We start from the raw sequence: 15882 nt of genomic DNA on the forward strand, positions 1-15882 counted from the left end.
ACGGAATTTTACACGATATTCAAAAATTTACAGATAATTAAAGAAAAATGATAATGCTCTTCTGTGTTATACTTAAGTTGGTTGAAAAATTACTTGAACTTATACATTGTATTAAATTCATGCGATTACATTCGATGACCTTCTTCCGATCTCCTACCACTAATTCCAGCAATCTTCGTGAGAAACGAAGTTTTATTCACTTTTTTTCTAGGTGGGACAATGTCGCTACTTCTATTCTCGTTCTCTTTCGTATCAATACTTATACATCGAAATTTAACTCATTTTCACTGCTGCTTATAATGTAACTCTCACTTCTGCCTTTTCGTTTTGGCACTGATTTACAAATTATAAAAGAATAAAAAAATTATGCATCTTTCTGGGAGGAGAACAACGTTTTATTGCTACCTTTTGTTACAAGGAGATTTTTCATTTCTTTTCTACTTTTTTTTTCGTGCAACGCGAAGGCAAAACTTCAAGAAAACATATTTTTTAAAAAATGTTGAGCTTGTGTAATTTCGTGCTATATAGTCACCATTTTTGTGTCTCCTTAAAGGGGAATCCGCGTTGTTCACTAGATTTACGATACCCTTCAGAGGGGATAGCCGAGTGCGAAAGGTTAGTTGGTGTTAGACGTTGTTTGTAGAGCACTGAAACAATATCTTATGGCGAATATTTTCTAAACTATCGCAAAAGTAAATATCGCTGGAGTCTAATAGATCTCTTTTTGCCAATCACGAGTTAAATGTGTTCGTGCGATTAACAATCTGTCATAATCAGGAACGTTCATCTATCAGTAAAGGCAAATACTTCTTCCTAATCAATAATACAAAACTCCGAGCCCTTTCTCCTCCATCCCGCTTATCAAACCATCAAACCAAGAAGTCAATAGTCGTGCCCTAAATTTCGTCTTATTTATACGAAAGGTACACACAACGCATGAAATGTCACAAATTACTATCATCTATAGGAGTTATCTACGGAAGTTGTCGTGGAATCTGCGACACGTGGTCTCATTATCTCATAGCCTGTCAACATGAAATTATAACCATAAGCTGGTCTCGCTAGCGGGGACAAAAGAGGAAGAATACCCCAAGAGGGTTGTTGGATGCAAAGAGAGGGCGAGGATCCAGGTTACGTAAGCTCGAGAGCACGTGTCACGAGAGTCCAATAGGCCGCTGCTCTCTTTATTCCTTTCGTTCTTTCTCGTGCCAGAGCTTCGTTAACCTTGCCAGCAATAGCGGCAGGCAACAGGCGGTTTCGCCTGCTGCTTCGTTAGAGATAGTATGGATGAATGCACGGAATAATTGAGAGCATCGCGCGGCTTTAATTCGAATTCTTAATTACGATTCTATCCATAGTGTATATTTGTATGTACTATGCGCCATGTATATTCGTGTTTCGAATTGAAAAGAAGCGAAGCCTGCTTTTCTTCGTTAGGAGTACAACTCCTCCAGGTCTCGACACCTCCGAAGGATATTTATATAACCCAATTTTCGAAGCGTTCCGCGATGGTAAATAGCAGCGCCGGGGCTGTCCCTTTCATCCCCCTGTTGTCCGAAAATATTTGCACGGACAAACACGACCAGACGGTTTCCCATTAACCGGTGTACAGAGAATGAAGGAGAAAAAAGTAGAACTGTCTTTTTTTTTCTTTCAGCGAGAGAACTTACGCCGCGTTGCAGTGGGAATTTTAAACTGCTGCCTGGCTGCCCGTTCGACTGGGCTGGACTTTAGAGCTGGAGAATATACATGGTGAAAGTTTTGGTGAGTGTTCATTGAATTCTTGTCCCAATTGTTTTTTTTTTCGAAGATTTATACAGCAATTGTTATGCGATGAATATGTATATCGACTTATCCTGCTATCGCGTTGAAACATGGTAAATAGACTATTGTTAGCTTAATAAAATCAGTGGCATGAGGCGAATTAGATATCTGATATTTCTGCAAATAATTCATTAAATAGGTCAGAAAATTGGAAATAATTTCTGAAATTTATTAAAATAACCATTGAAACATTTGAACTGAAGGTGAGAAGATGCAAATGAAAAGTGCATGTCTGTTATAAAATCAGCCTAAGCCCACGATACTCCTATTTCTTCAACGTTAACTATCGCATAAAACTTCCTTCACTGTTCCACGAAACATTTTTTTTTCTTTTCTTCCCCGTATCGCTTAAACATTCAGGCAACAAATCCTCCATAGAAAAGAGCTTCCGCTTATCGTGGAAAATTTCACGCGGCTCCATTCCTGCTCGTTTGATCCGACGCAAGAATATCCTACAATTCCAGTTGTACAATTCTTAACGTCTCGATCCACGGGGAAGAGAGGAGCACAAAGCGATTCGCGGCGAAGGCTTCCTGTTTACGTGCAAATTTTACGCGTGCATCTCTCTTATTCCGGCCGCTGTTCCGGAAAGTGCAGTCGCTTGCGGTTGAAATGCGTGCCACGGAAACGTTGATACACTTTTGCGAAGTGTTCTCTGCCTCCATGTTTCCGCACACCATGCACGTATACGTGCACACACATGGTAAATACATACAGGCACGGCAATTCTCTGCCTCTTAATGTCGCGCGCCCGCGTACAATGTGCCAAGCGTGTTGTTGCGTTCGTTCGGAGAATTTCACGATGCAAGCTCCCGAGTATCAGTGTAACTGCTGGCAAACGAACCGTTTCAACGAACATTCGCGTTTCAAAATTACGAATACGCTAAGCATTGCCCTGCTTGGAAAAATTTCTAGAACGAAAGATGTTGCACCGCTGGTCATACCGGTCATATGGACCAACGATCATCGCGAAATTGTTCCGAGGAAATGTAACTGATGAATTCGAAATCGCCGATCAAACATCGATCATGCATTTAATGCGAATAAATATTAAACGAGCTGCCTCTCTTTGCTTCTACGTACTCTGCAAGCTACACTCGCATATACGCAGAATATTATGAATATTCATTAAGGTATAAGCGGTGATAAAAATCGTGCCGAGTACGAAAATGAAAAATTACAGCGCGTATAAATATGGATGGCGGTGTTAATTGTTTGGACGAAAGGAAGCGAAAAGAACACGCATACGATTCGCTCGTTTTTTCCCGGGTTTTTGTTTTTTAACCGATTTTCGTGTTATTGTCAAAGCTGGCGGAAAATTGGTTTGCATAAAGATCGATCGGTAATTTTTCATCGATGTGTAATTTTTGGAATTTTTTTTAGTTTGTATATAAACATCACCAATGGCGAACGAACAGTGTAGAATTTGATTTGATATTCAACCTCTTAATCTATCATCCGATCTTTCTCGGATACTTGTCTTTAGGTGGCATTCCTCTCCGGTAACTGATCAATCAGAACCGATTACAGTGATTATTTATTCTTCCAGCGAACCGAACTGTATTAAATCTCTTTAACGAAATTAATCCGTTCAACTGAAATTTAAAATCTCTTTAATTATGTCGAATTATTTTTCCCCGGTAAAGAACTAATTGGATTAAATATTTTCCTACTTCTGACATATTCGACATCGATAGCGTACCGCTGGATATTTATTTATTAATTGTTTTTAGAAAATTACTCGCGCTTAAAGTTTCATTCGAAAAAGCGACATTTCGTATATAGAACCTGAAGCTTTCTCCGATATACCGAAGAGCCACTATCGGCTTAGAATCCCCGGTGACGTGAAAGATGGGTAAGAAAAATAATATCGCGAACTCGTGGGCTCATAGCACGGTCTCGAATAACCGGCCACGTGAATCGAATACCAGCCGACAAAGGAAACGAAATTCTAGCCTGGAAAAATCCAGCGTGTTCCGACCGTGAATCGAGTTATCGTTAGTCCGAGGTAATGGCTATTCGTCAGCTAGCGGAATTGCTTCTCGAAATGGAGTGGTTGGTTATAACGTGCTATATCGGCTGTACCTAGGCGCCATTTGAAAGTCAAATACTTGCGTGGAAGACGAAAAGGGAGCTGGGATGGAAGGTAGAAGGTTGCACAAGGCTGTTTCAACCGGATAGGGTGAAAAGGAGAGAAGGAAGAACCCCCGCGAGATCTCAAGACATTTCATAGTATCGCGCGATATCTGCTGCTCCTACGTAGACCGCAGACTTCATCCGATTAACGACGCCCAGCTTCTGTAATGCGAGCATCTTGCCAAATTGCCTATGTCTTGCCTTGACTTAATTAAATTCAAATCGACCTATCGGACTCCTTCCAGATCTTTGAACGCGATGCAATTCTTATCTTCTCCATTCTTTTCTCTCTTCCTTCGCTCTTGTTTTTCGAAATTCCCGCAGATATACTTCTAGATATACTTCGAGCCACGAAAAGCGCTTCGTTGGTTTTGCTCGTATCGTTTTAATTCGATTTGTTGGCAGTCTTCTTCCGAGTGATCCTTTGGAAGCCTGATGTTTTTTGTCCTACGTTTACACAAAGGAAGTTGATGTTTTCTTCAGAAGTTTTACACTTTACAAAAGTTTGCAGTTTCCGAGTGTATCTTGGCTGGGTAGGAAAAGCTTTTTGTTTCTCAATTTTATTGCAATTTCCGTGCGATATGTACTTCGTATACGCCACTGCTTTTTTTATCGAACGAAATGTTCATTATAAAATGTATATTTGATATTTCGCAGTAATCTTAGAATACCTTCGCGTCATTATTTTAATTAAAGAGAAATTTCCTTGCTCGAATAGATGAAACGAATGAAACGAGTAAAATGAAATGGAGCAGCGAAAAAGTTGTTGGATTTGAAGAACCGCAATCGCCCTAGCCAACCGCGACGCTTTGATTTATAAAATTTATTATACCCTTGGACGCATTTTTGTTTGTTTAACGTAACGCGAGCCTCGAGTTTATTTGATTTTCCACGCGTTTTGATGTGTTCGATTCCGTGTGTATCCCGGCACGGAGAGCATAAATTTTATTGGAAAGCGATTGGCGCCAGCATAGGAACTCGAACGACCTTTTCGAAATTCCACGATCGAACGCAATAAATCCTTTCGATGAGTCCTTCGATATCATTTGTTTAATTGCAATCATCAAACCGATACATCGTTTCTGGTTTCAACGCTGCTCTCGTCGTCGATGTTGATTTTTAATCTCAAGTTGAAAGGGCTGGACTCGTTGTTTGAGTTGCAATCAAATTAAATGAAAAGCTGATTGGTGCCCGATTGTCTGCGGCATACATTTATCATAAGATTTCTTCCCCGCAACGGTGAAAGGAAAACGGAAACTTAGCGATGGGAAAATGGCGTTCAATTATTTTGCCGCTTCTCACGATTCATGGATACTCTGCTTAATTCTGTTAGTTAACTCGCGAGGCTATCGCCTCGTTATAATCGAACGATAGGATTTTAAGGCTTTGTACCTATCGATCTAGCGGATGACAAAGTTCGGAAACTATATTATTTCCTCGACGAACGTTCATATAGGAAGAGTGAAGGCAACCTTTAATCTTCCCACGCTACTTTATCGATCCATTAAACCGGAACTTGAAAATTTCCCTATTACAATAAATTAACACCCCCGTCCCACCCCGGAGAATCAAGCTTTAATGCCTCAGCGAAAAAAAGTTGACTCTCTCACGTTCTCAGTTGAAATTTCATCGGTTTCTAACCGATAAAGTTCCACTCCCTCGTCACGATCCGTTTCCACCCTCGTATGCGGCGAAAGTTGGATTACAATCCGGTCGCTGGCGAAAAACACCGAACTAATTCCGTGAATCGATTGATGCTAATAGCGGGTGGAACGGCGAGCAGAGAAAACACGGTGTAAAGGAGAAACTCGCGTAATCGATTCGTGAAAGGGACGAGGAAATGGGAAGGTGGGAGGAGAACGAGACGCGAACTCGAGGGGTAGCAGGCACTTGGCGTCGTCGTCACTTTGTTTCCAGGTGGACGGCTCATGATGAAGGGTGCTCAGGTGGAAACACAACCGGTCTGCCATGCGGCTCTCTCCACTCCCACTCGAGCGTCGAACGTGATTCGATTTAGCGCATTCCGATTGAAACTTTTTCCTGCGAACCGGGCCAAGCTTTCGAGCATCCGGTGACAACTCGCCGCGAGTAATTTCCGTTTGATTAAGGAACCAGGAGGGAAAAAGCCCGGTCGCATTGGGACGCTCGGAATCCAATATTCGCGGTGGACGTGGCACACGTGGATCTGCCGACGAAAAAATTCGTGACCGAGGGAAAAAGAGACGACCTTCTTCTAACGTGTCACCTACTCTCGTTTTCCGGGCCCTTGGCTGGTCCTCTTGCCTCTTTCTCTGTCTAATTAAATTAAATCTGAACTTAATTTCGACGGAGTTGGCGTCGACCAACGGCCTGGAAAAGATTTGTTCCGTGGATAAAGCGAGAGAGAGAGAGAGAGAGAAAGAGAAGGAGTCCCGTCAGAGGGTGAACATGATTTCTGTTGCTCGATGATGCACGACTTATGGCTGGCTGAATAATGAGTGGAAAGGGGTGACGAGGGTTGAAGGATAACTTTACGGCTAATCGTGATTGTTCCATAGGGTTGTATGGACAGATTGTTTTTGGAAATGGCATCTAGGGAAATTGCCGGATTTTGAAGCGAAATTTTCGACGTTAGGAGAAATTTATGGGAATACAGCTATTAGATTATATATAGAACGATTATATATAGAACGATGGTTGATTATACCCTTAAGAAGATTGCTTTTGCGCATCTAGTTCTTCTTTGTATCAGGATTCTATAATCTATGTTGAAAAACATTAGACTTGGTATATTCTGCATATTTTATTAACTCGTCCGCTCTCCAAACGAATCAAAAATCGAAATTTTTTGCAAAGATAGCGCTTCTTCTAAAAAATATTCCCACTCACGAGAACGGTGATGGAAAAGTTGAATAATTTTCTTGATTATGCCGTCAGCACTGCCCGTCAGCGTATAAGAGCTCGTCAACGATGAATAATGATAATCACTAGTTATCGGCGGATTTCATAGATAAATTGGCCCTGATGGACAGCTGTTGCCTGGTAATTGTATTTCGCTACAGCTTGCAGCCGTTCTACCGGTGAGAATTTCTCGCATCCAGGCACATACGTAATGCTATAACGTCACGTTGGAAATTTTCGCTCAGACTATACTGCAAAAATATTTTACAACAATATCCAGTATCGAACTTTATACGCAGTGAAATAAAAACAAATTTCGCACATGCGATTTTATCATTTTTCCCGAACCATTGATATTTGTTATGTTTTATTATAAATTATTTGAAAATTTTGGGACATCAATAATTACCAATCTTAAAAAATGTTTTACATCTTTTAATCTGTTAATTAAAGCGAATGGCAATCGTTGTCGATCACGAGCGCACAATATGTCACAAAGTTTCTGCCCTCTTTTACCCCGATCGACCAGCTACTTGGAAATATCTCGATGCGGCGTTTCCAGCTTATGTCACGTATGAAACGCAGCTTGAATATAACGCATCTGTTCGATGGCAAAAGGCTTTGTATCGTCGCGCTGGATCTCCAATCCTTCATAAAGAGGATCCTCGTTGTTCGAGTCTGCCGCCATTCTTCCGTGGAAATGCAGCATTGTACTCTACGAAGAAAGTTGGTTTCGCGATCTCTGAAATTTATCTCGCGCCCCGACGACTTTTAAAACACAATGCATGTATCGTTGGCTGGTTGAAAGCAAGGGAGAAAGAGCCTGTTTTCCGGGCAGTTTCCCGGAACTCGAAGAAATTACCCACCGACATTTCGTTTCGGTAAAACTTTTCGAACAACGTCGGATCATCGTTGAAAATCGTGAAACCCGGCAGAGAACGATACTGTTTTTTCTCCTCTTTTTCTTTCCTATAGCATTCAGCTATTTCTATAGGAAGAATTGTGTTCTCGCAAGGATATATGATTTTTCATCAGTGTGTGACGTATTTCGCGAGTGTCAAAGTTGAGATCAAAAGCTTCCCCTCGCGTGTATGATTATGCGCATTAAGGGTAATTAATATTTGTCATAGCTCGGAACCAGTATCATTAATTTCTCGAAACGTTGATGGTTAGTATTGAACAATGTTCCCGTTGGACGAGTAAAATTTTGCGGGAATTAATCGAAAAGAGGGAGAGTTTGTGCTCGATATCCGTGGTATAATTTCGTGAAATTTCCAGGCTTATCGTTCCGCTTTGAAACCAACTGATCATCTGTAATATTTCAAACCTCTTCCCTTCAAAAAAGCAATATCATGCTTGTAAAGTTCGTATTCGGCAAAAGGATTAACATCTTCAATACTTGTTCAGTCATTGCATAAATCAAACTTATACACCAATCGTCATGCTAAATGTTCCCAATGAATTACAAAATTTTAGGTGGAATTTTGCATTTCAATGGAACATTCTACCGTGACATTTTCTGCTAATCAAGAATCCTGCCTTTCCTATTTCTTCGCAAAATATAATTTTTGAAGGATCGAGGATACTTCGAATAGCCACTTGTACAAGTAAGTCAATATTTTCGTGACTTTCCTGCATCTTACACCTGACGGCGAATAATGTGGTATTTTAAAAGAAGTCGGTATTAAAATAACGCGGACGCGCTATGGTGGCTAGTAATTAGACAGTTTCTACGGTGAAACGCCCTTAATTAGATGACCGTATACCGCGTCATATGTTTTTATTTCAATACACGTGCGCGGTTGCGCAAAATTCCTCGTATTCAACGTGCGCAAACAGATCCTATATAATACGGCCACGAGATTTCTAACTAGATTATTATGGTGGATTTTGCTTTTGCGTTCACGAGCGCGGTTTTAGTTGCGCTGCTTACGTCACTCTATTGTTATATCACTGAGTAAGCGGCGCATTCTATTTTTCTCGTTGAATTTTTGAAGGCAGGGAAAGAGGAATTTACGTTGCAAAATTATAACAGAGTATGTTAGCTAATTTGCGCAATGTTCTTTTCATTCTTTTATTCGCATAAGTTGTGTAATTTTGAGATTTGAGTTTTGCGGCGGTTTATTCCTGCCCAGCATGGTATATCGTTTAAACTTTTGTCATTCGAATGCTTTTTTTCGAAAACTAGTATTCACCTTTAATTCTTTCGTAATAGTTAATCTAAATGCCCAATGGCACGTACATTTTTCGAGAATCAAACGAAAATTACTTTCTTTTTTCAATCTAAAAAGGTTACAAGCGATTGTCGCTACGCTATTGAAAATTTAAAATCAATTTTCGACAACACATAGAAAACTTTTTTTGGCAATTAAACGAAGTCATTGGGACGAAAAATCGAATTCACCGTATTTTTGAATGCAAATTGAGTAGATGTTGATTACTTTCAGTTCGGCACACGGCCCAATAAATATGTATGGAATGTACGTCGATGAATTTGGGAGTGCGGGCTGAGTTTCGCCTTATCAAGGATATTATTCGGGCATTTGTCTTGGTGCCGGGATAGAAAGGGGATGAAAGGAATAGATCATGGTACGATGGCGAAGATATTGAGTTAACGCCGCAGTAAAACCACCCTGATGCACCACCAGCCCTTCGTTGAAATAGGGATGGAAAATGACGCAAGGCCTGCTGTTGTATAAAGTAAGAGAGAAGGGGTGAAAGGAAGAGCAGTACGATATTAATTACATTTAAGCTCGTCTGTGGGGTTATGGTTCATTCAAAATTTCCTCCCCTATTTACATATTTCTCTATGCAGCCTTAAAACGATCTTTTAATACATCTTAAATGAAGGTTGCAAGAAAATGTTTCCCCTTTCTCTTCCGTTATATCTACGCAACAATCTACGAAAGAAAAATGGTAGAAAACGTTCCATGATATATTTTTATTATATATTTCTCTATATCACGTAAACTGAAATTTAATCACTTGTACAAGTTCATCGCCTTAACCACGAAATATTTGAAGATTTTCATGTTAAAACATTAAACCTTTCTCTATAATTACTGACCCTAAGTATCCCTAAATTTAGTTTCCACTGTGAACGCTCTTGAATCTTAATCGTCCAAACAGTATACCGTTGGGATTGTTCATTCATGGAAACTTTTTCGTCGAATCTGCACTACTCGCCTGGAATACTAACACAAATTGAAGGAAGACGGAGAATCAAAATATGCTCCAAGTTGAAATTTATTCATCGGTCGGGTGATTTGACATTCACTTTGTTCAGCTTGCTCCTTTACCGCCACTTTCATCCGTCTCGTTATTATCGTTCAAAAGCATATCCTGGGCCATCCTCTCGAATCTGAATTTAACCAGATAGCGGAAATGTTAGTGATCGCTTTACGATGCGATTTTACGTGATTGCGATCTCGATTGCCATCAAACCTCTTTCGATCCCTTTCATTGCCACTCTACGATCAACGTTTCCAATCCCCCTTTCTCTGACACAGACGCCCTTTCTACTTCCCACGCGTTCGTAGCCCCGATACAAGAGAATTTGTTCACCGAATGTTTTTGTATAACTGAAACTAAATTCGTTCGCTTTCTGACAATCGATGTCAAATATGCAAATACATTCTCACAAAACCCGTGAAAAAGAACATTTTGAAGACGGTGACAGTGATAGGCGGACTTGATCAGAAGGTTAAACCAAGTGGCTAATGAAACGAAGGAAAAGACGAAGCCAGAGCATCGATCAAAGTCGATGGTACGAAAAATCACGCCGATTCAGCCGGCAGTGAATCAATCTCGGAAGCGACAACGCTCGCTCGATCGTATTCCGACTTTCCATCGGTCATTACTTATCCTAGGAAACAATTACCAGACCGAGCCTGTTTCACAGTCGTCCCGTATTCCGTTCACGCGTGGAACGAGCTCGAGGTTTAATTTTTCGGAGGGGATGCAACGACGTCGCAGCCGCCTCCGGCGACATGTCCTCGCGTCCAATTCGACTGAATTATTAAAAGTACCCCGGAGGATTTCCAAGTAGCTCCGCTGGCCGGTGGCGGGCAAAAAGCTGGATGATTACAATCACGTCGCCTCGTAAAGCGATCGCGAACGGTCCCTTACACTACTCTGAATCCTCGATTCACCTCGATTCTATCTGCCCACTCCCTTTAACCGACTTACTGAATCGAGAAGTTACCCTCGTCGATGTATTCCCAAACCTCCTTCGTCTATGTGCACATGCAGGTCTCGTGAAAAAATTAGACGGCCGGAAGAAGAGTCTCCGATACTTGCTCGTCTAAAATGCACCATGGAATCCCTCGTTCTTTTGTCCTAGCGAGTTACGCGTTGTCGCGGCTCTGAATAAAATACGTGTGAATGATATTTCAAGCGTGTATAATTGAACAGCCCCTGGCGAGATGCTGGGTGGAATAGAGAAAGAATCTTGCCGTGGATCGAGCTACGGGATTTGAAAATGAATACTGCAGTTGCTTGTTGGCTGCTGCTGCTGCTGCTGGATCTAGGTGAACGCGCAATCTCTACGGGAAATTGTGGCTAACTGTTCTTGGGATGACGAGGGATAGGCAACGATTCAAGAAGCCTTCCGAAGATAGGAAGCTAGGTTCCGGTGATTCCCATCCATCCTACGTGTTCTAATTAAACGAATCGACAAATTTCGCTCGTTGATCTGCCTATTCGGCGCGTTTTTGCTTAGGTTATCAACGAGAGATGAATTTTTACGTTAAACGCATCGGTAAGATAGATTTTTAAAATGTTTTATTAATATTTGAGAGAAAAAGTACGCATTTCGGGATTAATCGAAAAATTTGGAAGATTGAAAGTATTCAAATTTAAGAACTGTGATTTGATACGAAAAAGAAAAGCATACATTGTGAGAAAGATGTCTGGAATTTTGTAATACCGCGGTATTATTACGATAACATTCTTCGTCGAAACTTTCTGAACAAGTCACCAACTTCGGTTGTTACATCGAAGTGAAAAAAATCTCTCGTTTCGCGATCGTGCGAAACGCGGGATTCGAACCGCAAAAAAATTTCACCGCGCATCACGCATAAGGTATATCTGTGAAGCATGAACTCGAAATTCCATTTGAACTTGTAATGAGGTTCCGCTTTTTGATTCCGCGGACTTCGGAATTTTTCGAGCGCCACTTTTGCGCCTGTTCCCTCTTTATTCATCACGAGGAAAAAGTTGGAATCCCATCAGGAATTTCTCTTCGTTCGCAGGTTTCATTTCCGCGGAGCCGCAATAAACAAAAACCCGGAGAACCTTCGACTATTTCGCATTTAACCCGTTTGCAAATTACTTTTGTTATAATTACAAAGGCGACAGGTTCGCTTTCTTTGCGCGTTAGAAATCGTATATTAACCTTTTCTGGTCGACAAGCCGAGCAGACTACCGAAAACTCGAGCAATTAATGTTCATTATTCCCGGCCTAGCGAACGAACGCGTGGCTCTTCTGTCTACGTTCTACCAGCGAGATGAACGACTTTTTATTGTTTTACACCGTGTTAATTCACTGTCGGCTGTTCGTAATACGTCACAGGATCGAGCGTTTAACATTGTTCCAACGGCGGAGAGAAAATTCTAATGTCGCCTCGATTTATCGCCGGCTCGTTACGAGTGGATGAAAAAGTTTTATTGCGATCACGTCAGCTCGTAAAACGATAGATTGGCATTACCCGACTAATCCGCTAATTCCAAAGATTTGCTCGCGGCGATGGCTCGTGAATTTCAAGATATCGGCGAACCCCTTTTTGCACGAATTAAATTCACGAATCACTGTCTCGAATTTCTTCTCTTTTCCTTTCACCCTCTTCTCTTCTTTCTTTTTTTTGTCCTCCTCCTTTCTTTTCGCTTATTCTCTCTGTCTATGATATTAGCATCGTTGGAAAGATTCGTGCGACCCAGTTCGTTGCCTAAGATGATTAATTTTTTGTCCAGATCGAAGCACATTTCACGTTATTATGCAAATACGAGGGAGATCGTGATAATTTTATTTGACGAAGAAACGGATAGTATAGAAAGTTCGTTGACGTTTCCAGACTTTCCATATACAGTGATTTCTTATGCAAAGAGAAATCAAAAGCGCGGCACGATGTTTTTTTTATTATAGACGTGGCTTTGAAGGAGGTCGTTTTTTCGAATTTTCCGGATTTTTCAAAATTTACGAATTTCTCTCGTTTCCGCGATACCTCCTGTACGCAATATTTGATATTAAACTCTGAGAGAAGTAGATTATCCGCAGCGCAAGATAAACAGGACCCCACGTTGGAAGAAAGTTGCGAGTTACCATAAAGCAAAGATGTGATACGATGTTACACGCCTTTGATCCGGGCCACTGAAACAGATTAAAGTCCGCTCGCATGTCCGACCCGCCGTAAAAGTTTCCGGTGAGCGGAGGTGCGACAAGCTCGTTGGAAGAGTAAGGAAAAAGTTTTTTTGACACGGCCACTGACAGCGTTTCTTCATAAGCTTTCTTAATTTAAACCATAAAGTTTACGGCGGGCCGGGTTGCTACGTCCGAACCAACTTTCAACCCTGGAAAATTGAACGTTGCATCCGATGCAATTAACTCGGCGGTGGTTACGAATAACCACCGTTTTCAGAAACGGAATTGCATCCTATAAGGGTTACAGCTAAGGGAAAGTTCCGGTCGAACTTCGAGCCAATTTCAAGGTTGTTCCGGGGAAATTGGATTTATTATAAGGGAAAGTTTTCTTACTAACGACATTTTAAAATCGATAATAAGCGCGTACCTGCAGGGAATTCTCCTTAACTGTTCACCAGCTTTTCCTAGGGTTGTTTGCCGTTATCAGGTACGGCTGGCCGTAGCTTCGATAATTTTGATTCTCGCTTAAAGATGTAATTGCATTGAAGTTTACACAATCCGTCGAAGAATGTAAAAGTTTAAGATTGGATAAATTATTCGAAAGAAGTGAAACTTAGAGACAGTTATAAAAGAAGTGGGCTTTAAGTAGAGGCGGTCAGTACGTAGTCAGACATAGTTGTTGTGCCATAAAACTCGAGCATCCTTTCTTAAGTAAGTTCAACCATAAGAAATATATAAATATTTTATAAAATTGACATGATATATCCTTTTCTTTTTTTTAGCTCATTAAAAGTACGGTTGTAAACTAAGCTTAGACGTGTTTTAGGGGAACATTTCGAATTCAACATTGAACGAATGTACCGCAAAAGAAATTCACGCTAATCGAATGAAGAAACGAATTAAAAAACATTCGATCGTCTCTTACGTAGCTTTTTCAAGCCGAATCGAGCAAACGCAGTCGAGGAGAGCGAGTACTTCTCTAATAAAATTAGCTCTGTTCGGTCGCTCCATTCAACCGAAGGCCCTTCGACGTTCTCCTCCTTTGAATAACTTTAGGCATGGCGGCGCGGTTTTCTCCGTACCCCCTCTACTGCCCTCCATCCGCTCACATCCGCCCCCGCACGTTTTCTTTGCCGCAGTTCACTTCCACTGTAAACATTTGCACAACTTTCACTCGGTTTGCACCCATTCAACGTCGTTCCAGAAGCTGTTCATAGTTCACCCGTGAAGCAGTTGGCCGTAATCGTTTGCCCTGCACTTACGAAGAATGTACACTAAACCCCCGTCTCCTGTATTTTTTCCATCCTCGTTTCGCAACTGTGGAACACGATCTATACACAATCCGGGAGTTCCATCAATTTCCAGCGATTAATGATAATCACCGGATCAAATGACAGCGTGCTGGACGATACATGTGCGCTGTAATTTACATTTCTTTGATCTTTCTTGCTACGCCAGTCGCGATAATGTTTAAATGATATTCGCCGCGGAGCACATCTACCCGCCGCTACGTTTAGGAAGATCGATTTGCGATAAGTTTCATTTGTAACCTGGCAATGAACGACACGAGCTTGAAAAGATCCGCTTTCGTGCATGTGTTTAAAAAAAGTACGTAAATCCGAACGAATCACGGCGTAATATCTAACATTTTCGTTAGAATTTTAACGGGCGACTGAAACGACTCGATTTTGTTCTCTTACGCAAAGTACTGGTTTACATTCTACGAGCTACGAGTAATCATTTAATGATGAATTCAACTTGATCCTTTGAAGGATCCAAGATACATCGACAACGGTCGCGTATTTAAATCGCCTTTGTACATGCTTGCGTAACGATGCTTTTACTGGATCTAATAATTAAAAGCTCAGCCAATGATCTAAAAGAATAATGCGCCTGTATCGCGTAATACTTCGTCAATGGTATCCATCAAGCTGATAATAGAATCGTTTAAATATGCTGCTTAACCTTATGTGGAAGATACGAGAGCCACGAACCCTCCTCCCTTTCGAATTACTTTCCCGAAATTTTCAAATCGTCGCGGAGAACTCGATGGATAGTGCGGCTCCGCGACACGAAACGATCGAAAGTCGTTTTACCCCTGCATGGAACGAATAAACGTTTGTTAGAACAATGGAACGCTTTGAAAAAACCAACTCATCGATGAAAGTATCATCGCTTCTGTTCCCGTCTCATCCACGGGTAATCCACTTTGCGAAGAACAATGCGTGTCTGTGCCGTTCTATCATGCCTCACGAACGACAAAAACACACGAAACTGTCGTCTACTATCTCGCACAATTCTAGTGGTAATTCACTTATTGTTTCGCAGAGTGAGGCGCTAATGAATCATACAAGTATAATTCAATTGATCCAATTCTGGTGAGTTGCCGCGATTCAAACCGTGACTCATACCATATCCCTTATCGCCCTTTCCTTTTCTTTCCACGTATCCACGGCTTCTATGTCTTCGTTTCGATCCAACGTTATCGCTCAGGGTATGAATTTCGTCGCGACCCTCCGTACATATTTTATTCTATTTTTGTGTTCAAACCTGAACCGTACGCACTATTAGCTAAGAAATTAATTCTCCACTCCTTTTCCCCGATGTGTCGGCGGAAACGCGAAGGGCAAGCCCTCTGAATGTTTCACAAGATTCGAAGCCACATGCCTCGATAATGAGCGTGC

General features: G+C 41.3%; 1 protein-coding gene across 2 annotated transcripts in view; it reads left to right on the forward strand.

Annotated features, from left to right (window-relative positions):
- Window positions 1-15882, forward strand: part of LOC100649273 — a 248424-nt gene that overhangs the window by 118881 nt on the left and 113661 nt on the right. For both annotated transcript variants that reach the window (XM_003400913.4, XM_012316578.3), the window contains one exon: window positions 1658-1764. In XM_003400913.4, coding sequence (XP_003400961.1) covers window positions 1750-1764 — 15 coding nt within the window. In that variant the 5' untranslated portion in view covers window positions 1658-1749. The remainder of the gene's footprint in view (window positions 1-1657; window positions 1765-15882) is intronic.

This window comes from Bombus terrestris, chromosome 14 (genome assembly GCF_910591885.1).
Source record: "Bombus terrestris chromosome 14, iyBomTerr1.2, whole genome shotgun sequence".
Lineage (NCBI taxonomy): Eukaryota > Metazoa > Arthropoda > Insecta > Hymenoptera > Apidae > Bombus > Bombus terrestris.